General features: G+C 39.0%; 2 protein-coding genes across 4 annotated transcripts; one reads left to right on the plus strand and one right to left on the minus strand.

The window, feature by feature from the left end:
• Positions 1-1,226: 1,226 nt before the first annotated feature.
• On the minus strand, positions 1,227-11,343 carry LOC143850725 (putative clathrin assembly protein At5g35200). Of its 2 annotated transcripts, none has more exons than XM_077359958.1 (16): positions 11,191-11,343; positions 10,630-10,750; positions 10,466-10,535; positions 9,340-9,437; positions 8,821-8,962; positions 8,637-8,737; positions 7,799-7,882; positions 7,583-7,633; positions 7,412-7,477; positions 7,270-7,335; positions 7,075-7,155; positions 6,873-6,950; positions 4,918-5,061; positions 4,733-4,808; positions 4,505-4,623; positions 1,227-1,893 (listed from the first exon to the last, which is right to left on the minus strand). In XM_077359958.1, the coding sequence occupies exons 2-16, from the start codon at positions 10,726-10,728 to the stop codon at positions 1,534-1,536; spliced, it is 1,635 nt and encodes a 544-aa protein (XP_077216073.1). In that variant the 5' UTR covers positions 10,729-10,750; positions 11,191-11,343; the 3' UTR covers positions 1,227-1,533. The 2 variants fall into 2 exon arrangements, with proteins under 2 accessions (XP_077216073.1, XP_077216072.1); XM_077359957.1 differs by having other exon boundaries at positions 10,960-11,330.
• Positions 11,344-15,403: 4,060 nt separating this feature from the next.
• Positions 15,404-22,968, plus strand: LOC143851571 (uncharacterized). 2 transcript variants are annotated; one of them, XM_077361045.1, is made up of 6 exons: positions 15,486-15,622; positions 17,120-17,173; positions 17,360-17,493; positions 19,981-20,176; positions 21,262-21,281; positions 22,600-22,968. In XM_077361045.1, the coding sequence occupies exons 3-6, from the start codon at positions 17,378-17,380 to the stop codon at positions 22,628-22,630; spliced, it is 363 nt and encodes a 120-aa protein (XP_077217160.1). In that variant the 5' UTR covers positions 15,486-15,622; positions 17,120-17,173; positions 17,360-17,377; the 3' UTR covers positions 22,631-22,968. The 2 variants fall into 2 exon arrangements, with proteins under 2 accessions (XP_077217159.1, XP_077217160.1); XM_077361044.1 differs by lacking the exon at positions 17,120-17,173 and having other exon boundaries at positions 15,404-15,622.

Consider the following 22,968-nt stretch of genomic DNA (forward strand, 5'->3'; position numbering starts at 1 on the left):
TTCTACACTTGTACATATCAAGAACATTCTTTGTCAATATTTAGTCAAAGGAGGTGGGAAGGTTCTACATATAGATCTAGACCATTCAATGTAATTTATGAACCGAACCTAAAAAGTTCACGAGCTTGTCCAAGCCGAACTATACAAAGTTTGAATTCGGCTCGTTTATTTGATGAGCCTAATTTTTTGGGTCAAGTTCGGCTCGTTTAGTAAACGAATGAGCCCGAGCCGAACTCAAACATGTCGTGATGGGCTCAATTCGTTTCCAGCCCTAATTTTAATTGCTTTTTATGATTTATTTTGGGTGATGATAAAATCGCACCCCTCATATGATGAATCACACCACTTTAACGTGAATTGACTTCAAAAAGCTTTAAAGCCTGACTCTCTTTTTTTTGCTTTTTGACGCTTTCTGAGTCAAATTAGGAACGATTGAAAGTTCCCATTCGAGATTGGGTATACTGACTCTTTTTTATGCTTTCTGACGCTTTATTGAAAGTTCCCATTCAAGATTGGGTACGCTGTAACGATTGTTCTCAAGGGGTGCGAATCATCCTAGAGGAAGTGCTGCTAGATGATTTAAATAGTTTTTTTATTTTTACTGAATTAAATGATTTTTATATTTTTTAAATTAAATGATTTTATACTGAACAAATATCATTCATCCCCCAATTATCATAGGTGGCCTGCTGTGAAGTCCAGTATAGGGCCCACTTCAAAGGAAGATCCAAACGGTTCATTTGGTGGGCCACGACAAAAATAGGATGTATCCTGCATATCATCTCTGTAGGGTGATCCTAACCCTCCAATCTGACCGAAACTGCATGTTATAGAAACCTTTACAAATCGTAGGGTTAGATCATCCTACAGGGATGATCTATTTGGTACACCCTATTTAAGTCATGGCCCAACATATGGACGGTTTGTGAAAACCTATGCTTAGCACGAGTTAGCCTTCTACTCTACCAGTGCAACACTTAGTCTACAAGAAACACACAAAGAGTTCAACACTTTGTCTAATTTGCCTACATCCTCAGGACATGCAAAGAAAGTTTTAATCACTGAAGAATATATCTTCAAAAATAAAGGATAAGTGGAATTCAACCTTTTGGTGGAAATTACACATCCTCCTTTTATGAAGTACTTACCCAGGATAGACTTTATCATGGGTAATTTTGTTGAAACGGATAACTTATCTTGGAATATGTATCATCCAAGACAATCCATTCTGCAATATAGCACATAGTACTTAGCTGCTATGAAATTAGCCAACTTTACGAGTTAATTCTCACATCCTTAGGGCAAAAAGGCACAAACATCTCTACTTATAAAATATCCAAAACTTTCACGTAATCTCAAAGAACATTATTAAGAAGCCATACATAAATAATCAAATAACCCCAAGTTATTCCCCTTCCCTAACTTCTACAACAACCCTGTCTCACTGCACAAATATGAATATATATGGTACACTAGTGTCTTGAATGTAGGCACCTCCTCTTTGCTCCCTTGCTACCTTCTCTGCAATGAACTCTATATAAGACCTCTGTACGGATTGTATGCCTGAACAGAAGGTGGCATAGAAGCACCATACGGATTGTCAAAGGGATTCAGAGACTGTTGTTGAAGTAGAGGTGGTGGTTGGAATTGTTGACCAGCCATTATCTGATGTTGAAACATGAAGGCCTGCTGTTGGTGAGCCATTGCGGCCATCTGCACGGCAGCAGGTGCGGCCATTGCGTTAGAAGCATAGAATGGGTCGTGTGCCACTGGTCGCATTATGGGACCAGCCATTGGCGCCATTTCCCATGGATTGTAGCTCACATTTGGGTTTGTTCGTCTCAATGCGTCGTCGTATAAGCTGTCCAGTGTAAGCTTGTCCAGCCCTCCAGCCTGTCGGTAAAATTCTAAAAAGCATCATGGACAGTTCAATGGAAGTAAATCAACGAGGGATAGCTCTGACAAATAACATGCAAGCTCTCTCTCTCTCTCTCTCTCTCTCTCTCTCTCTCTCTCTCTCTCTCATGCTACGAAGTAAACAAGTGTGTATGCAGGCTTAGGCGCAAGTGTTTCCAAGATGCTCTCGACAATTAATCAGAATAAGGGTTAATTAGTATCGAGTGCCATTATCAAAACAAGGAAGTGTGGATATCATTTCCTTCCCTCTATAAGAAATAAAATGTATGTGTGCGCGCGTGTGTGTTTGTCCTCTAAGGTGTTTCCCTACTTAGAAGAGGAAGCAAATGATTACGCTGTGGCCCATGAAGTCAAAATCATGAACAGCCTTCGTGAGCTTTTCACCAGAAATTTCAGGCCTGTATTTCTTTTGCCGGGTGTTAATGAATTGCAAGCAGCAAACTAAGGCCCTATTTAAGATGGTTGGGCCACCAAGAAGCAGCATGAGGCATAAGATGAGTGTAGCGGAGATGCGAATGCTTAGATGGATGTGCGGCCACACAAGGTTAGATTGAATTAAAAATGAAGACATCTGTAAAAAGGTGGGGATGGCACCAATTGAGGAGAAGATGAGAGAGCACCACTTAAGACAGTTTGGGCATATCCAACGTAGGCCTTTGGATGCTCCAGTGAGAAGAAGTGGCTCGTGCCAAGTTGATGGAGTAAAAAGAGGTGAAGGCAGACCGAAAACAACTTGGGTAGAAATGGTGAGGAAAGACTTGGGGGCTAGGAATGTAACGGAGAACATGACCTTGAAGAGAGAATGGAAGAAAATTATCCATGTAGACGAACCCAACTAGTGTCAAAATTAGACTTGGTCAATTTGAGTCGGGTAGATCCTTTCACCTTCTTCATGAAAATTTTCTAAAGGATTCATTAGCCGACCCCAACTAATTTGGGACAAATGCTTAGTTGAGTTGAGTTGAGTTGAGTTGAGTATACCAAAGGCCCTGTTTGTTTTGGATTTTGAGAACCAATTGTGAATCCAAACCTGATGATTGGACCCACAAAGAAAGTATTGCATCCACAAGAAAACAATACAGTATCACACGGATGTGCAGTAATCCTTAATATGCACAACAGTCCACGGAAGGACACATCAGCCTTCAATTAACAACAGAACAGACCAAATAAGACGGCAAATGACATGATAGCCGATTTGTTGGTTGTTCATAAATAAGTGCGAGCTAATATCACAGTTTAATTTCGACCGAAATCCGAAATTTCGGGTTTCGGTCAAGACCGAAAGCGAAATTGGGTAAATTAGAAACGTTACAAAATTTCGAAATTCCAATGGAAATTTCGTTTCCCCTGAAATTTCGGTCAAAATTTTAAGGAATATCTCCAAAAAATCAGTTTTTTAATCATTATTTAATATTATCCCGAAATTTCAGCCGGAGGGATTTCGTCGAAATTGGTTACAGGATAAAATATTACTTTGTCCAATTTCGATCGATTTCGTCCGAAATTTCGAAATTTCGGCTGAAATTTCAGTTTCGGTGAGGACCGAAACGCATTCCGAAACCGAAATTTAAAACCTTGGCTAATATTGAGGCTAGCTATGCAAATCGCTAAGTACATGAGGAATGCCGATCATCCTCACCGAGAGCTTATTTTGAACTTGGTGATGAAGTATATGAGTTTATCATTCGAAAGAAAGGTATCCTAGTGGCGAGTATCATAAACTCAAGTCTAAGAAGACTGTTTCTTTGGAGATTTTGCAAAAATTTAACCACAATGCCTACAAGGTAAAGTTTACCCTAGATTTGCGCATTAGTGACACCTTCAATATCAAGCATCTTTCTCCATATTATGGGGAGCAAGAAAGTGAGAACTCAAGGGAGAGTTCTTTCAAGAGGGAGTGACTGATGCAATGCAGCCTCACATCGAGGCTGAAGATATGGGGGATTAGCATGTGCGATAGTTAAAGCATCCAAAGGTTGTTAAAACCTATACAAGGAAAGCTAAAAGGATAGCGAAAATCGGGTTGTACATGACCCAGAAATGGACCATTAGCATGAGCCAAAGAAGACAGTATGAGACTAATCATGAACAAATTCTGACACAAATGGGGCCCACTTCACTGTACGACAGTTTGACGGATGGTTTTAAGTCATTGGGGTGTAATAGGAGGCTCACTCCACTCTCACGATACAATTTACTTCACTGTTCATAACACTATTTACGGGGTTTTGTGGGGAGCTTTAAGTGAGGGATTTTTGTCAAAAGTAGTGAGTTTTTAGTTGCGAATTTACGAGCTTTCATGGTTCTTCTCTATACATATGTAATTGATTTTAGTTTTAGAGGGGAGTATTTTACACGTGAAATAAAGGAGATTGGACTTTTGATTTTTTGCACAAGATTTCCCTTGGTTTCTTCTCGAACTGCTGCGGATTTTTGGATCACGAAAAAAAAAAATTTGCAGATCCAGAAGTGAAAATCTTATAGGTGATAGCATACCCATTTTGAAGTGTTTGGTTAAAATAGTGAAAGACAAGAAAACTAGACACTTCAGTGTCATATGGGATATAAGAAACAAAAAGAATACCAGCTTACTAACAGCCGTTGCACCCCCATTTGAGCTTGGAGCAGTCACAAGTGCCAACTCCCAGCCTGTAATTCCGCTTGCAGCATCACGACCAGCAGAAGGAACACCGGTTGGAGGGGCTGCAAGTTACCAGCCAAAAAAAAAAAATCAAGGGTACTACACTAAAAACATTAGAAAAAAAAACTGTTTCTACACTAAATAAATAACTCTGTTTCATGAGCAGCCTACCAGCTTGAATAATGGAAAGTGCCATGGAATTTTTCTCATCCAGTTCTGAGCCATCTGGGTTGTGGTCATTTAATCCCTGACAACCACGTAAAATAAAAATCATTGGGAGCCTCAAAGGCTTCAGTCGCATGAAAAATCTTAAACTTCAATTCGACATAAGACAGAGAAATTGATTGAAATTTTACCAGAAGATCAGGAGGTTCAGACGCAGGAGCTTCCACTTTGACCGGTTCAGGTGGTGGTGGGGATGATGCAGGTTCGTCCTGTACTTCTGGTGATTTCTTATACTCTAGTGCCAATATAACTTTAGGAGTTTTATCCTCAAACACCTGGTACATGAAAAGAAAGAATTAGTAGCATTAGTCTGTAAACTATAACCAAGAAAGCGAAACACACCCAAATTTAAACAGCACGTTACAGTGGTGCTACATACTAATCTACAAAACATGTGACATCGATGAGGAGAAAGTACATGGAAGCTTGAGCAAGAAAACAACCGGGACTAAGTAAATATTCAAGAAGCAAAAACATATCATTTAATTTTTAACTGATTAACTTCCATCTCTACAGAAAAATTGGAAGTAAATCAATTAATACATTGTGATATTACTCAGGTGCAACCCGGGTCGGGTCGGGTTGAGGCCAACCCTAACCCAACCCGAGATAGCATTCTTTCAACCCTAACCCAACCCAATCCAAGCCTCGGGTTGAGGATGGTCAACCCTAACCCAACCCGCCTCCAAATCAGGCCGGGCTGAGTCAGGTTGACTCGGGTTCATCTCGGGCCAAATAGAAAATTGCAAGGAAACAAAGCAGAATCCTAGAAAAACGTGAGAAAACTAGAGGACAGAGGCCGGGTTGCCAAGGCCTCAACCCTAACCCGACCCGAAATTAAATCGGGTTGGCCTTTCCCAACCCAACCCGAGAAAATGCCAACCCAATCGGACCCAAAATCGGGTTGAACCCATCGGGTTCAAGCAGAGCCATAGTCTTCATTCATTAATCGGCATCATTGAATGACCAAATATCTCTTTCCGCTATCGTTCTACTAAAGAATGCCCGTCTTCTTCTTTCCACCAGCATCAGGGAATTGGTGGAAGTACCTTTTTTAAATGGTCTTACCATCCATTTCTTTAATACAAACATTTGACTAATTCAAATTTCTCGCTGCGTATCGCGAAAGCGATACCACCCAATAAAACAACAATCTCTTTAGTAGAATTAGACTCCACAATATCAATAGTCTGCTCAAGGATCTCATCGGCACGCGCTTGGCCAAAATTTTATTAAGACGCAGATATCATGCTGAAGCAAAGTTATGAACTTCAGAAACCATCTAAGAAAAAAAAAATTACATGTTAGTACAGATTTTATTTTTATTTTTTACTTCCTATTGTTGAATACCTAACAAGTAACAATTCTCAGAAGAGCTGTGTCAGTTACCAACACCAATATTGAAGAAAAACAAGCCCGCATCCAACTAGCATAGGTACCTATTTTATTTTCCCACTTTCCTAATAAGAGATGTACCAATGCCACGCAAGAACTACCTACAGTCATATGGAAAAATCCTGTTACTTTGCCCATGCTACAAGGGGGCAGCAGGGACAGAGACACATGGAAGGGAAGCGAAAAAGGGGGTTGCTGTGGGAAGGACAGAAAAAGGGAACAAGAAGACACATAAACTTGATACATGTTTTTCCATGATTGATTTGCAAGAAGAATAACAAAACAAAAGGTGAATAGACTGAGGATATCTGGGCGCAGGTCCTGTCATGTTTCATGAACGTCTCCAGTTATGCACTGAGTCAGTTCTTGAGCGAGGTTCGCTCAAGCAGGGAGAAGATTTGACGCTCATACTACAAACAGGTCCCCCGCCTTATGTTGGAAGGTTGAAACTAAACTTTGACGGTTTAAGTCTTGCTAACTCGAGACCAGCTGGAGTAGGGGGAGAGGGGGGTGTTCTTAGAGATGATTCCAGCTTCACTAAGTGGACCTTTTTCCAGTCCAATAGGGATCAAGGTTAGTCACTGGTATCAAGTGGAAACTCGTTGTTAACTTGTTATGCTTATAGAATCAAAGGTGATTGACTACATTATAACTGGAAGTGGATGATAGTTGACCAAGAGAATGTCCTTACCTGATCCTTGCGAACCAAGGAAGCTCGTGGAGCATCCCTCACATACTCCTCCATTGCTGTGAGAAATGACGCAGGGGGCTGCATTGTTAATAAGTAAATGACAAAAAAATTTGAATTGATCAGCATTCAGCAATTAGCTGATAAGAGAAGGATCATTGAAAGAAAAAGCCAATATAGTAGGAATCACTAGATAACCCAAAACCTGCTCAATCTTGATAAACCTTTCTCCACGCCCAACACCAGTGTCTTTACATATTTCATAGAACTCCGACAATCTCTCTGCCTGAAAGTCAACACGTAACTCAAGAAAAATGCTAAACACATAAAAGTTCTCCTGACCTAGACTGGTATGCAGTGATACAGGCAAATGGATAAATGATAGAAGTAGAACAAATACCTGCCGCCCTGCCTTCCTGTATATCTCAAGGGCTTTAACAGCATCATGTTGTTGCATCTCAAAGAACTGCCACAATACTATATGATCGAGTTCCTTTTACTATAGACAAACTTTTACAGTATGAAAACAACAATACCCTTACCTTGTCAACCATATTCATTGTACCATCACTTATAGCACTATAAATTTTGATGCTTTCAGTAGCAACCTGTACAAATTGAGAAGAGAAAAAAGAAAGAACAAGATGAAACCAGTCAAAGCTTCAACTAAACTAATCATTCAGATGAATCGAATATGTACAAACTCTACTTACAATTGAAAGTGCTAACTGGATCACAATGTTATAGACGGATGCCCCTTGTGGCTGCACATAAGTTCCAACATAAATATTCATACAAAAAACATATCAAGGGATGCTGATCTTATTTTGGATTTAAATACCCACATGCGAGTTTGCATTAAAAAACAAATAGCATTGACTGTGGAGTAAAGGCCATGCAACATCGAGCACTAAATCATTAAATTTTACCTGACATGCAAGAAGGCGAAAAAGGAGCTGTTGCAAAGCTGGTAGCTGTTCAAGCAATTCGGCAGTGTCGAGCTCCTTGGTTCTCTGTAGACAACACACCCAATTTTAACGGTAACTATATACTCACCATCACATATGGAATCAAATCACTTCATTAAATCCTTCAGCTGACCCACTAGTAGGGATATATTATTCCCAAATATGATCATAGTTGAGTCAAATTCATGAATTGATCCACAATGTCCTACCATTTAATAAATGCAGGTTTGAATAGAACAATATTGAGATATTCATAAATGGGTAATAACAACTATGAGAGGGAAGCCACAATTTGAAGAATCAAGGCATTGGAATGTCTTGTATGTACAAAAAAGATTAGCAATTAAAAAAATAAAAACTTTACCAATACAATAGCAGGAAAAATGTAACTGCGTAGGAGGAAAATCATCACAAAGGAATTCCGAATTATCAGCTTATTCAGCATATAAGTTACAAGGATTTCATAGTTGTTGAAAACTTTTTTTTTTTTTTGAATGACCATAGTTGTTGAAAAGCCATTAGACCAAATAAGAAACTGCCATGCATAGAAGCATAAAATTCTAGCAGACATATGTTACTAATATTCTTCAACTGATAAATCCAAAGAATTTCATGCAACATATTGTTTATTAGCTGAAAATTCATAATGATGAAAACATTATGCGTTTGTAGAAATACCAAATGTAGACTTGCCATATCACTCAAAAATAAAGAGTTGAGAGGTGCCAATTGGAGATGCAATCTTGCTAGACTAAAGCTTCAAGGGCTCACAAAAAAGATGATACAAGAAAATGCTTACTGGGTGTTCTGTCTCGATATCATACTTCAACACACGGAAACATTCAAGCCTCTCCTCTAAATATAAAGCATAAGTGCGCACCCAAGCAGAATAATCCCATGCTGATAACAAGATAAATTACAAATGTTATTAATGGCCCTTATTTGGGTTTTGAATTTAAGAAGAATTTTAGAACAATGTGTACCATTAGGACTGGAATCATCCTTAAAATGGGACATGTTAAGCATGTGGCTTCTACTCCTTCCATAATTAATGACTTCTTCACGAAATGTGGCATCTACTTCCCTTAAAGCACGATGTATAACGATTAATGTTTTCAGTGCAACCTAAACAAAAACCAGCATTAAGTCAGCCACATTAAAAAAAAAAAAAAAAAAACATGTTTAGCTGTAGATATGAGCATGCTGTCAAAGGATAACAGCTAGTGCAAGTTGTTAGTTGTTACTATTCAAGATTACTGTCTAGTTGATCTGACACAAATTCTTCTTCTTCTTTTTTGAACAGTACAAATCCATCTATTTTACATGGCTTACATAGTTATTTCCATTTTTTTAATGGCTACATGATTATTTCCATTATAACTATCTGAAAATTATGCCTGTAGCCCTACATAAATATCAAAGATCTAATCACAAATCCAATACATTTCAAAGATACAGGAAGTGACTCTGGAGCAAAGTCAAGAAAATGCATGGGCACGTACCGCCCAATTATGTGTCTTAGCAAGACGCCTAGCTAGAGCATGGATGGAGTATGCCACATCAGCCCGAGGTCTTGTAGCTGAGATACCAGCAAAAATAGCTGCAAAAAAAAGTAAGGAATCACGTCATGACCAGATTTCTCCATTGTTTTAAAACTACAAGCTCATATTAGAGAAAAAAAAAAACAGAAACAGTCAATAAGCATCAAGCAGAACAAAAACAAAAACAAACAAAAAGAGAACTCTTTGCAGATAGAAGAACTCAAATAACAAGTTGTAGCAATAAGACTAAATTTACCAAACAAAATAAAACTCTATCCATTAGACAGAATCAGAAAATGCAAGATTCTTATAATCTATGTGAGCAAAAGCCCACTTAACACAAATGACATAAATCAACTACAAGTAACATAGCATAACCAAGGATTTAAATTTCGACCGAAATTTTGGGTTTCGGTCGATGATGAAATTGAAATGGGTTAAAGTCGAAACGTTACTTTATTTTGACCGAAATTTCGTTATGAAATTTCAGGGATTTCATCCAAAAATCTAGATTTTTTGATAATTATTTGATATTATCCCGAAATTTCAGCCGAAATTACCGATAGTTCAGAAATTTCGCCCAAAATTAATTAGGAAATTTCGATCGAAATTAATTAGGTGAAAAATAGCCGTTTCTTGGATTTCGACTAATTTCGAACGAAATTTCGAAATTTCAGGTGAGGACCGAAACGCATTCCGAAACTGAAATTTAAAACCTTGAGCATAACACAGGGCAATCCTGAGTTTGTATTATCAGCATAGACTCAATCAAATACAGGCATGAGATTACACTATCTATGCAAACAATGGGGCACTAAATCAACTTAACACGTGGGCATGACAATCAAGCACGACGTGACAACAATACAGCATGGATTCTTCATTCCAGGATTCCAGCTATTCCAAATGAAGAACATTCACTAACCAAGGGAAAAAAAAAAAAAAAAAGCAAGCCCAACCAAATACAAACGATTATATGATACAATTCACAAGAAAAAATATTTCAAGACAGACAAGCTGGAAAATTTCCAAATCAATTTACCCTAATTTTCAGAAAAGAGAGAAGGAACACATAAGATGAACTCACCCATTATATGTTTGTCTTTTGCCGGACGCTCAACATGGTTTGTTGCCCTAACAATCGCAACATCCAATTCCTGAAAACCCAATGACCCAAAAAACAAACAAATTCAGAAAAATCCCAGTCTAAATAAATAAAAAATTGCCACGATGATCTAACAAACGTCCCACCTTATAATCACTATTGACTTTAGCCAATCCGACTGTAGTAGAGTCCTTGATGGCTCCAAGAGCTTTCCTTAAACTCTGCTGTGTTCCACCCCCTGACATTTTCCTCCCCAATCACAAAACCCTACCAAGGCAAAATCAAACACATCACATCTTGAACTTCAAAAATCCAAATCCTTCATTACTAATAAAAATGCATTCAATTGCTCAATTAAACTGAATTGCTAACTGTTACAAACTAGGATTACTGAAAACAAAACCTATCTAGAAATTAATTCAATTCAGTCCTAAACTTGATAGCAAAAAAAAAAAAGATTAAAATTAAAAGCATACCGTAGATCTAACAAATGAAAGAGAACAGAATCAAAAGGAATTCAATCAAGAACCAAAATTTCCTTTTATTTATGTTTTAGTAGAGAAACGACTTGAGAAATAAATAACGAGAAAAGTCTGCAACAGAAAGCTTGGATGATTTTTCTGCGTTTGTCTCGACATTTTTTTCCCTTTTTTTAACTTAACCACAGTAAAGCTCAAACCCTAGCTCTTTCTTCCTCGTCCACCCACCTCAAAAATGCCCCTCTCTCTCTCTCTAGAAAAGATTATAAAATTTCTTGGTAAGGACAGCCCAAAAGACTAGGATGGGGACAGCTACAGAGAGTTTGAATTTGGTTTACGTAAATGGACTGGTTTTGAAAGGGTACACGAGAGGAAGGAAGGAGAGGGCTTTGGTTGTAATAAACATTAGATCTAAGGGGTATTTGTATTTGGGGACTCATAAGGGATGCCACGTGTTTCCAGCGGAATTTACCCGTTTATAACGTGATTGTGCGCGATGCACACAACGTAACTTATTCTGGATGAAAAGACTGATATGCCCCTACTTCGGGTTTTTCCAACATCACGACAACATATTTATCGACCCCCTCTGTGTCTATCTCTCTCCTCTCTCTCACCCAGAGGAGAGAGAAATAGGTGGTCGATTTAAGATTTTTGGGGGTCGATTTATCACTGCCCCCATTTTTTTAATGAAAAAAAAAAGGGAATGATAGGGTGCTCCGTACATACTAAGTTTATTGCGGGCCCCACTTTGCATGAACTGATGATTTAAATGTCGTCCCTTCATCTCCATCGGGAGAGAGGAAGGAAATGAGAAAGGGTAATCGCAGCCGTCTAGTTCCACGTAGGGATCACGGGAAGAACAATTTGGACCATTAAATGTAGGAAATGATATACTCGCCCACGCCTTGTAGTGTGAGTAGTCATAAATACACTAGAGGGGACGAAAGTATTCCACGTGTAAAGATTCAATAGGTGCTTTAAAAAAGTATTCGTTCTGATTAGTTGAGGATTCTTCAAGGCCTTTATCGCATGATTTATCTCGAGAAAATGATGAGTTGCGAGGGGATTCATATGGTAAGACCTGTCCCACAGTATAAATAAAGAGGGGACTGGTCATTGGAGTTTGTACAGTGAGGTTCACACGATGATCGTGACGCACAGAGCTTTCACAATCAATGGTTAAAAGGCAATTTTTGAGCTACATGGAGAACGTTTATGTGAAATCGAGACCGTTGATCTTGTAGAGCATTATTAGGCGACCCACCTCAGTCCCATCCCAAAACAGGGCATCCTAAACATAAGATAAAAGCATTAAGAAAATCAACGGTTTAGCTTTTCTTGGCCGAAATTTATAACGTGGATTGATGGATCAATGGCCAGGATCATCAGATGATCAACAGATTGGATCACGTACAAAGTACTAAATTGGGGTCCAACAAGTGCCTTCTAGGAAATAGGGCAATTCGTGACACGTGGCTGGGTCCTCGAATTGAAGAAAATTTAGAAACGGAACCTTGGAATACCTTTTGTTACCAACCGAGAACCAACTGACGTTTCTTTTTCCGTCAGATGAAAAAACGAAACTTTAGGAGGTGGGCCCCTCAGGTTCATAAAACGGGATGGCCTTAACCAAACGCTGGAAATTTCATTTTCCTTGTTCCAGGAAAATTTTCAAATAAAAAAATACTTCCTTCCATCCAATTGAATTATTTGGGCGATTTGGCCGTTCCGTCCAGTGGGATCCATGGAAGTGTTGCAGTTATGGAATAACTGATATTAAGACCAACTAGACTACTAATGGGAAATCCAGTGCACCTAGCAGGACCTACATAGGGACATTTGAGTGTGAATCGCGACCAATCCAATCTTTCAAGACTATTTGGTTGTGTGGCATAGACTCAAGGAGTAGTGGAATAAGTAGTCTTATGGAGGCCACGAGCATTGGATTTGCCTTAAACTTGGAGAATAGTGGGTAAGTAGTGTTTGGTTGTCAACCGCATAGAGTAGTGCTAGGGGTGTCATTACCAATATAAAGAGAAGAGAGGGAGGATGGGACAGCAAAGAGAGAGAGAGAAAACATCATTACTGGAAAGTCCAAGAAATATTCCACCTTTTGTGGTTCTGGGTTTGGATATCATATGGAGGTGACAAGGGTGACACATCAGCAGACATGTGATGATTAATAATCATTATTGCTTTTTTTTACCATGTGGCACTAATGCCCCCCTGCTCATCTTCCAACCAGATTCTACCAAAAAATTTAAATTTTGGAGAATTTCAGGGAAGACCAAGGTAATGTCTTGGACCCTCTTCTCAATGGAGGTGGAGCCGGATGAAATTTACGGGCTCGAACTTTCACTCATTCTTGCACAGTTTAACTTTGCTCAGGACATGAATCTAGGTCGAATCTGGTTTGAATCAGACTCAATATTCTGTCGTAAATGTGACTAAAGGCACTGGTCGAAGCCCTTGGAAGAATCTCCATCTCTTGGACAAGCTCGAATCAGCCCCTCAATTCTTTTAGATCTTGGAGAATTTCACATGTATGGCGGGAGGCAAATTTCACCACTGACTTCCTTTGCAAGAGATCATGCCCTTGCAAAGGGAACCCCGCCCCGCCCCCGGATCTCCCATGTATTATGGATGTAGATAAAAACAACGGGAGCCTCGCTCATTTATAATGGTTACTGGATTCTTATGTACCTATATTAATGCACTGGTAGGGGTTCTGTCAAACCCCAACTTACCCCTAAAAAACTTTACATTTTGGTAGGATTTGATTAGAAGATGAGTAGAGGGGACATTAGTACTACATAGGCGCCACATGTTCGAAAAAAGCAATCATGATGTCAGAAAGATATTGGGGAGTCAAATGGAAACTTCAATGTAATATAGCAACCAAACAAAGAATGAGCATTCATTGGCATTTGGAATTCCAATGAATAATGACTCAAGGTGGCAACGTGCCATGCTAGCATGTGGCACGTTCTACACAACATAACATGGGTTGTGCCGGCATGGCACAACACGAAATGCTAGAGTGTGCGGGTCGTGGCGGGCTTCGATTTTTAGCAGAACAGCACGGAAAGGCATGGCACGGTAAGCAGTACGATTGTTTTACCCTAGAAGGTGCTGTCTGGAGTAAGAAATAGGGGCTAAAAAGTTAAATTTTATGAAAAAAGTGGGCCGACATGGTCTTGAACTAGACCCGGCAAAAAGTGGGCCTGCCCATAAATGACGGGTCCGGGTCCATAATTAATGACCCGTTTGAAAGTGAACTGCGGGTCCACCCGCTCGTCATAACTGGGCCGGGCAGGGTGAACCCGCGGGTACTTGTAAAAAAGCAAATTTTTTTTAAAGTGTTTTTTCATCACAAATTATTGACGTTTGTTAGTCCTCTTTGTTTGTCAGTCTTAGTCTTCTTTCTCTCTTTGACGAGAGACTTAAAAAGGGGTGGAAAAAGACTTTTGTCAGTCATCTTTCTCTGACCAGAGACTTAAGAGGAGGCGGAAAAACTGTGTGGATGAAAAAAAAAAATTAAACCCGGCTATCAAAATATCAGTTCTTTTTTTAAAAGTGATGTGCGTCTGTTCCCTTTCTTTCTTCTAAGGCAAGAAAAAAAAAAAAAAACAGGAGGTGCAAATATAGTTTTCTAAAAACCACTAAGCACCAAAATGGTTCACGCCATTGAAAAGAAGATGAATACAACTAATTCCTTAATACTCTGTTTGGTTGCTTGTTTTGGAGGGATTGTAGGAGTTTCAAATGCATGAGATCTCCCCAAAGCATGTTTGATTGTCATTTACACCTCTGACCACTAGACAACTTTTAGACATCATTATTGGTTTTTATCCTAGGTGGCGCCTATGTGGCGAAGATGTTCCCCCCTATAATCTTCTCTCATTTTTTCACTAAAATAGAGAAATTTGTTAGGGGAATTAGGAGAAATTCTTGTCTTATTCTCTCTCTCTCTTACTTTTCTCTCTCTTCTACCTATATTTTGATAATGACACCCTACATCTTCTGCTAATTTCCTCGCGTAACCAAACACTACTCGCAAATCTCCCTCCTAATATTCTCCCCATCTTCCATTCTCTTCGTCTAATTCTCTTTGACTTATTTTTCTCCTATTATCCCAGCCATCTACAAGCAACCAAATAGAGCAAACAAAAAAAAAGGACCCGCGGTCCACCCAGCCCGTGCGGATTGCGTCCGGGTCCACCAATTAGTGACCCGTAAAATTTCTAGTCAATTATTACACGGACCGTCTGACCCGGACCCGTATAGGTCGGCGTGAAACCCAGCCCGGCCCACCTTTTTGCCAGGTCTACCTGGTAGTTAGTACGACACGACTCAAAGTGGGCCGGGGGCCAGGCCGTGCCGTGCCTGGCCCGCGGGCCTCTTGGACTGTTGTTTTTGGGTGCCGTGCCGGCACGCCCGTTTGCCAAAGGGCAAAGGGGTTAGCTCAGTTGGACTGTAAAGGCTAATTTCTTTCACCATGAGGTCGGGGTTCGATCCAAGTTTAGCTGTCGAAAACAAAGGGGCGGATTTACTATTTGATATCCAGTTACAACTTCGCCCTTCACCTTTTCTTTCTCCTCTGCCTAAAAACGAAACACTCTGTCGTTGCAGCCGTCATCAACACAGTTCGATAGAGGTAAGTTCGATAATCGTTTCCCGGCAATTTATTTATTTATTTGTTGTTCAAATGGAAAATTGCACAAGATCTAAACAGAATACCTGCTCAGAAGAGGGTATCAATATCAAAGCAAACCCTAGAAACAATATACAATGTAATACCAGCTGCATCAAATCTCCCCATCTCTATAAGATTTGGTTAGGTTTAGAGAGTCGTGTCGCAGTTAATGGGATCTATGAATAAGAGAAGCATCAGCAGAGTTGAAATCAAATCTCTCTCTCTCTCTCTCTCTCTCTCTCTCTCTCTATTGGGTTGATTGGGATAGGGTTTTGGCACTTTCAGTGATAGAATTGGCTTTTAGGGTTATACTATTTCCTTAGTGTAGGTTTTATCTATGATTTATCCAATACATTGATTTTCATCAGATGCTCGACCCGTGTTTAAAAATGCGGATACGGGTCAAAATGTGGTCAAGAAAAATCCAAAATCCTTGTCGACTCGGCACGGATGCTGCCAAGAATGCGGTTGACGTAGCTGTCGGCTGAGTATTCGGTTGACGCAGTCATAACTCGGGGGAGTCAAAGGAGTTTTTATTTGCTCTGTAGGGCAAAACTCAAAACATGGTGGCAAAATGCGGAACGCGGCCGAGGGAAAAGGGAGTCGACTCGGGGGAGTTTTAAAACTATGGTGTCGACATGTGTTGGCACCAACAATCGTGTCGAAACGTATCAACACTCTTTTTGGCACTTGTAAATGTACTACTAGAACTGTGTCAGAGTTAATGTGGGCACATTGAAACGTTATTGTACCGTGTCTTCTGAAATATAATTTATTATTGAATATTGTGTTTTCCACGTTACCCCTTTTTTTTTAATCATTTAACTCCTTTTTTTATCATGAGCTCTTCTCTTATTAGTATTTGTTGTTATCTCTCCTACCCTAAACCTAAAACACTAAACAATCACTCTTCTAATATTATATTTATTGTGTCCTACTGATCTCCCGTTCTCGATGAATTATGCATATTAGATATTGAAGATAACTTGGTTAGATTTATGGGTGCACTGTTTATTGATTATCTCATACTTCCTTGAGAATTATAGTTGCATGATCCCAAGATTTACTAGTTTGTTAAATGTGTACCATGTTTATTTTGTTGCACATTATAATTATCAATAAGTAATTTTATGTGTAAGAATGCTTACGGGTTTGTCCCCATTTCTAGATTACTTAGGGATGCCGTGTCGGACACCTCTTACCTTGTCGACACTCGACACACAAATCTGTGCCCACATATCATTGGATTTGATGCTACTGGATGCTGAAATTGCTGTTGCATTCTTTTAGGGTTTTCATGTTTTCCATATTCGGATGGGGTTGGGAAGCACAAAGATTCGAATGATTGGTTTTATTTTTTATTTTTATCTTTTCTTTATGATCTTATTGAATTTTAGGGTTTTTGATGTTTGGGGATAAACAAGAACGATTATATTGGATGATTTTTTCTTTGTCTAGGATGAGAGGGTCCATCAGAAGGAATGAAGGCTAAAGAAAAAAAGAGAGAGAATAGTATGCACGATTTATCTCTATCAAGCAGTCTTTGTTTAAAAAAAAAAAACTTGAATGCAATAGCTAATATTTTCTTTCCTATATAAAATTCTGGAAAAATGGAAAAAACTTGCAGCGAATTGCTTGTATATTTCCTCAGAAAATCGTCTAATCACAAATTTATTTTATCTTCTCCCATTGATACAGACTTGGAGGAAAGAAGTTATGGCAATGCAGGATGATTCAGGTTCTTTTGAAAAGAAATCAAGTGAAGTTGGCGATGATATACCAACCTTTAGTGTTGAGAATTTGCAGAATAACATGAAAGTGATATACTATAGGTATGTTTTGCAAACCTAGTATAACTTGATGCTAATTTGGACTAGAATGTTATGCTTAGCTAAAGAACTCGTAAGTTTCATAAAAATGATATGATAATCGTATCAAAGCTAGAACTTTGATTTATCTCAACATGGGGATTGCAAGGGCCAGTCATGGACATCGTACTTGGAACTGTGCAACCTGTAGCAACTATCCATACTATGTTGATGTTGTAACTCACGATAACCACACACAATAAGAACCCTTCTTACACCACAAATTACTTAGATCTCCATAAGATGTCTTACTAATATACTTCTATTGCGATTATTAATAAAATAACTGAAGGGGTTTTTATTTAGAAGTGAGATATGAAGACAGAAGAGAGAAGAGGAGACCAAATTTGATGGAGGGAGCATATTTTTATTATTTTTGAAACTTGTGTGTACAATGGCTTATATACAATGCATCGCCAATGATAGACACCCTTACATACACATTTTTTTATAACACTTTCAATTCAACCTGAATAAAAGGGCGGCCCAGTGCACGAGGCTTCCGCCATTGCGGGGTCTGGGGGGGCTAGATATACGCAGACTTACCCCTGCTTTGCAGAGAGTCTGTTTCCATGACTCTAACCCGTGACCACCATGTCACTATGGAGCAACCTTACTGTTGCGCCAAGGCTCGGCCTCTGCTTTCAATTCAACCTGAATGTTTCATCAAATAATCTCCCCATCTCTATAAGGTAACTGTGCATGAATAATCTTCCCCATCACTATTTTCTCACAATTGAATTGAAAATCTATTTCCCCATGTGTCATCCTTGCATGAAAACTAGATTTTGAGACATCTTAATGGCAATAATTATTCGAAAAAGAGTGAAAACTTGAGCTGAGATGAAGCTCCTATAATAGATGTTGTACCGTGAAAGCCATGCAGTACAGACGCTATAGCCTGATATTCAAAAATCAAATCTCTTCATTGGACCTGTCAATAATTTCTGCTGCTCCAAGAAATAAGACTCTCATCAATCATGACACAATATTTTGTAACTGACCTCTTAGTATTAGGGTCATCTGCCCAATCTGCATGAGAGTACCCCTCTACCATAGCATCTCGGCCTTGATGTCTTTTATAGGACAACCCATAGTCCATTATTCTCCTTATGTATCTCATAATCCTTTTTAGCTACTTGTAAATGTTCCTCTCTCTGATAATGTAAATTCTAACAAACTTGATTTATGCATATGTTATATCAGGTCCGGTAAGGATAGGGTATTGTAGTGCACCGACCATACTACGATAAATAAGAGGATCCTTTATCTTTCCCCGCCATCTTTTTATTATAAATTGTATGAGTATGAACTAGATTGGAATTGAACTTGAGTAGATCTAATGTGTATTTTGTATGAGTCATAAGGACAACATAGGATCCAACCAGTACATTTGCCTGCTAATGTATGTCAAGGCAATTAGTAAATACATGATACAACTGCTCCCTTTCTGAATGGAGGAAAGGACAGTTTTGCCCATCCTAGGTTGGAAGTCACTTCTCACGTTGGGGTCACATAGGTCGTCACACACCCTTAGAACTGGCAAACGGACGGGCCGGGCCAGTTTTGACCCGGCCCATACGGGTCCGGGTCAAATGGGCCGGGTCAAAATGACCCGACAAATTCTACGGGTCACTAAGCTTGGACCCGGACCCGGCTCGCACGGGAACGGTCGACCAGCGGGTCACCCGGATTTTTGGCATATTTTTTAAGATTTTTTTAATTTGTATAGGGATTTGCTAGCCATCTTCGCCAACCATTTATGTTGACTGTTTCAGAGATTTGTCTTATTGTGGCGTGGTGCAAACTGCAAAGATTGGCAGAAGTACGATTTGTGAAAAAGGTGGCTAGCAATAAATAATAATCATGGGGTACTAAGTTTTAAATGAGAAATTACGGGAAAATGGAACCAAAGTAGAAAAATTAAGGGAAAAAAACCGAAAAAATGTCATAAAATATGACAATTACGGAAAAAATACATAGAAAAACCAAAAGTTATGACAATGACGGAAAAAATACATATAAAAAGTAAAAGTTATGACAATAACGGAGAAAAAAGTGCCAAAAAGGTGCCAAAATAAAACCTTCCGTTCGCACTTCTCTACGGGCACCTGCGGGTCCACCCGGCCTGGCCCAGTTTTGACGGGCCGGGTTGACCTGCGGGTCAATTTCAAACGGGTCGCGGATTGGTGACCCGGACCCGTAATTTACGGGCGGACCACACCCTTGTACCTCTTCAAGTGGGCCACCTATTATGGCCATTTCATTCAGTCATACTCAAGTACCATTTTTTAGTCAAATTTCAAATATGTGCATTCTTTTGCTTTATGTAACTAGTTGAGCTGGTATCTATTAGCTCCATTTTTAATTTTCTTTGAGTTTCCTGACACTACTCTGGTTTGACTTCCTAAAATATTTGATGCTTATGCTGTACTTTATTTATTTATGCAGCCGTACCTTTTTATCAATCATTGGTGGAGTGGTTGCCGGAATTTTGGGACTGACTGGTTTGATGGGTTTTGTCTTTTATTTCTTGGTCATGGCAATTACATCTTTGGGACTTGCATCTAAGGCAAAGTTCTCCATTCATTCTTACTTCGACTCCTGGAACCGGATTGTACTTGATGGCTTTTTGGGTGGGCTTATGGTATATTGCTTACCTTATTATTTTAGTAAAAATGCTATTTGTGTTGGTCTTCTAGGAATGATTTTTATTTTCTTTTACACACAAGGAGTGAAAATGCAACATCTTTTTGCACTTTACTGTTCTTATTTGATGGCATTCAAGATTCCTCAATAGTTCTGTGTTATAACTAGTTTGTGTGGTTCTTTCATATGTGATGGTTGTACTAGGTGTAGCAAATTCCGTTCTATTTCCTATGTATGTGAACGTAACGACGTGGTGTTCATTTTCTTTTGCTCATTTATCTCGAATCTCAAGTTGCTTTCCTCTGTGCCACCATTACTCGTAAATGATAGCACAATGAAGATATCTTAAGTTTTTTTTGTTTAAATAACTAGAACGCATGATCTGGAACTCTGTAGCATGAAATGTTTACTATGTGAATTTCTAACTCAATCCTAGGGTTAGTAATGGACTTAATATCTTAAATCCATTTAATCCATGAATCATATCAAACTTCAGTTTTTAGCTTGATATGGTTTGATTAGGACAAACTGCAAAATTTGGGCTGTTCCCACTGAAACGTTGGACTTTGAAGGGCTGTTTTATTGCAAGCTAGTGTAATCAACAATTATGGAAAAAATCATATAAAATAGAAAGAACAAGTAGACACGCGTCAAACAAAGAGTCAGGTGCACAAAACCTGAACCTTTCATCTTTAAAAAAATTAGATTCTGCAAAGTTTTGGTTCATCTAGCTGAAACTTTGATGATAAAGTTATGCAAAACATTTTTAGTTTATTTTTAAGGAAATGATATCAACACTCCAACGCTTTTATATGAAGCGCGAAAGCATCTTGTCGTGTAGTCTTTAAAGGGCTTGTAAGAGCTTTTTGAAAACTTCAATATCCTTGCCCTTTAAATACTACACGATAAGATGCTTTCTCGCTTCTTATAAAAGCATTGGAGTGTTGATATCATTTCCCTATTTTATCATGATTATAATTACTATTATGTGCTGGCTATCCAATATTGCGATGCATTTTTTTAGGTATTTGCAGTCTTAGTTTGCATGATATTGTACTGACGTTATCTTGATGTGTTATGCAGTCATTCGTGCTATTTTGGACGTATCCTTTATTTTTATCTGTGCCGTAAACTCTATCACACCAAAGCATTATACTACTATGACAGCATAGTGAAATGATAATTTGGACAAACACCAATCCATGAATTGCCTTATTTTCCATCTCATTTGCAGATTGGGTTTGGTGGACCTGCTTGGTCATCCACAAAAACCTAGCAGAAATGTCACTTGATGTGGATTTACCTCAGTCCCCAATCCATCAATGTGGACGATTTTTGCCTAACACTGCTTTTCATCTCATTCACGACTTTGAGCGCCTATGAATTTGTTGATCGGTGAATTTCATGTGTACCTTAGACTCCGTTTCTTTCGACGTAAATGGGTGTAAAATTTGTTTTACACCCAGTTTACGTTGAAAGAAACAGAGCCTTTTGTTTCAGGGGCTGTTTGGATACACGGATTTTAGAATCTTTGATTTTCTCCAAATAGTTGGGAAACGAGAGAAGGAGACCAGCCGTCGTTTTCTGTTTTCTCGCCCTTCTTTCCGTCAGCAAGAGAGCAGGAGATCATCCCATGTTTCCAGGTTTTAGAAATCTCAGGATGTGGGAGAGATTTATAAAACCTGGGTTTCTTACTTTAAATCCAAGATTCTAAAGAGAAGTGAAGCGGCGTCCAGAGGCGTTGACTTGGCAAGGGTAAAGAAGACAGGAGGTCAGAGCCTTTCCTACAGGCTCCTCCTTTCGTGCCCGAACTATCATCCCAGTTCTCACTTTTTGGGGGTATGGGTGTACCCGTCTTTCTTTCCCGGGAATCTACACGTGCTGACCCTTATATGCACCTCTCATCTACGGACGATAGCCGGTCTCCTTTCTCGTCTCCCAACTACAATTTTGAGGAAATTCAAGATTCTAAAATCCTCGTATCCAAACAGCCCCTTATTGTCTTGAAAAGTTTATGTATTTAGGCAATGTTTGGCAACCATGGTTATTTCTTTTATGGAATATTATCTTACCAAGTGTAGAGAAAGGGGTAGGGAGAGTGGGAGAGGGAGAGAATTGAGAGGGCGTATGGTGCAAAGTGGCTGAAAAGTAAGGGAAGAAGACTATGAATAGATTTTTTCTTTCCCCCGTTTTTCAGCCGTTTCTCACCCTCTTTTCATTCATGCCTCACGATTCTGTCCCTCTCCCACCACATGAGAAACTAATACTCCATGGAAAAAACTTTCATGGATGCCAAACATGGCCTTAATAACCAGGGATATTGTTTGGACCTCTGTTGAAATAGGAGTAAATTGGTTGTTTTTTTCTAATTAACCAACCTTATGTTTTAATTTTACAATTCATTTCTTTGACATAACCCAGATTTGCTTATGACATTGTGCATATATTCTGAGGAGAAAGAGTCCAGTGAGTCATTAATGCATGCTATGATGTAACATGCATCTTGTTGAAATTGGAAGGCATTGCTATTGTTATTGACAGCAGATATTTGTCACCCACCCACATGATGAGAAGGATTCTTTTTGTTTTTGTGTTTCTAGTTTACCTTTTTTTTAATTTCATTTTATGATTTTTTGTTGGATTACCATTTGGAACTTTGTTGAATATTAGGTCTGAGGTTGCAGTAAATGCTAAGAGAGGTTAGCTTTTGTGCTTTCCACCTCTCTATTTTATCCTTGTAACAGTTGGCTCTGCTTGAATTTAATAAATTTTCTTTGATGATTAAAGCAA

The sequence above is a fragment of the Tasmannia lanceolata genome, unplaced genomic scaffold, assembly GCF_043159265.1.
Source record: "Tasmannia lanceolata isolate RefF3 unplaced genomic scaffold, GAP_Taslan_0.1 ptg000018l, whole genome shotgun sequence".
Lineage (NCBI taxonomy): Eukaryota > Viridiplantae > Streptophyta > Magnoliopsida > Canellales > Winteraceae > Tasmannia > Tasmannia lanceolata.

Excerpts from the sequence above, each read along its gene's own strand:
- LOC143850725 (XM_077359958.1), bottom strand. The coding sequence starts at position 10,728 with ATGTCAGGGGGTGGAACACAGCAGAGTTTAAGGAAAGCTCTTGGAGCC. Across the intron at positions 9,438-10,465 it reads AAAAGACAAACATATAATGG|CTATTTTTGCTGGTATCTCA; the intron begins GTGAGTTCATCT and ends TTTTTTTTGCAG. Across the intron at positions 6,951-7,074 it reads GGTTTATCAAGATTGAGCAG|CCCCCTGCGTCATTTCTCAC; the intron begins GTTTTGGGTTAT and ends TTAACAATGCAG.
- LOC143851571 (XM_077361044.1), top strand. The coding sequence starts at position 15,464 with ATGAGGTCGGGGTTCGATCCAAGTTTAGCTGTCGAAAACAAAGGGGCG. Across the intron at positions 15,623-17,359 it reads ATCAACACAGTTCGATAGAG|ACTTGGAGGAAAGAAGTTAT; the intron begins GTAAGTTCGATA and ends CCATTGATACAG. Across the intron at positions 21,282-22,599 it reads TCATTCGTGCTATTTTGGAC|ATTTGCTTATGACATTGTGC; the intron begins GTATCCTTTATT and ends GACATAACCCAG.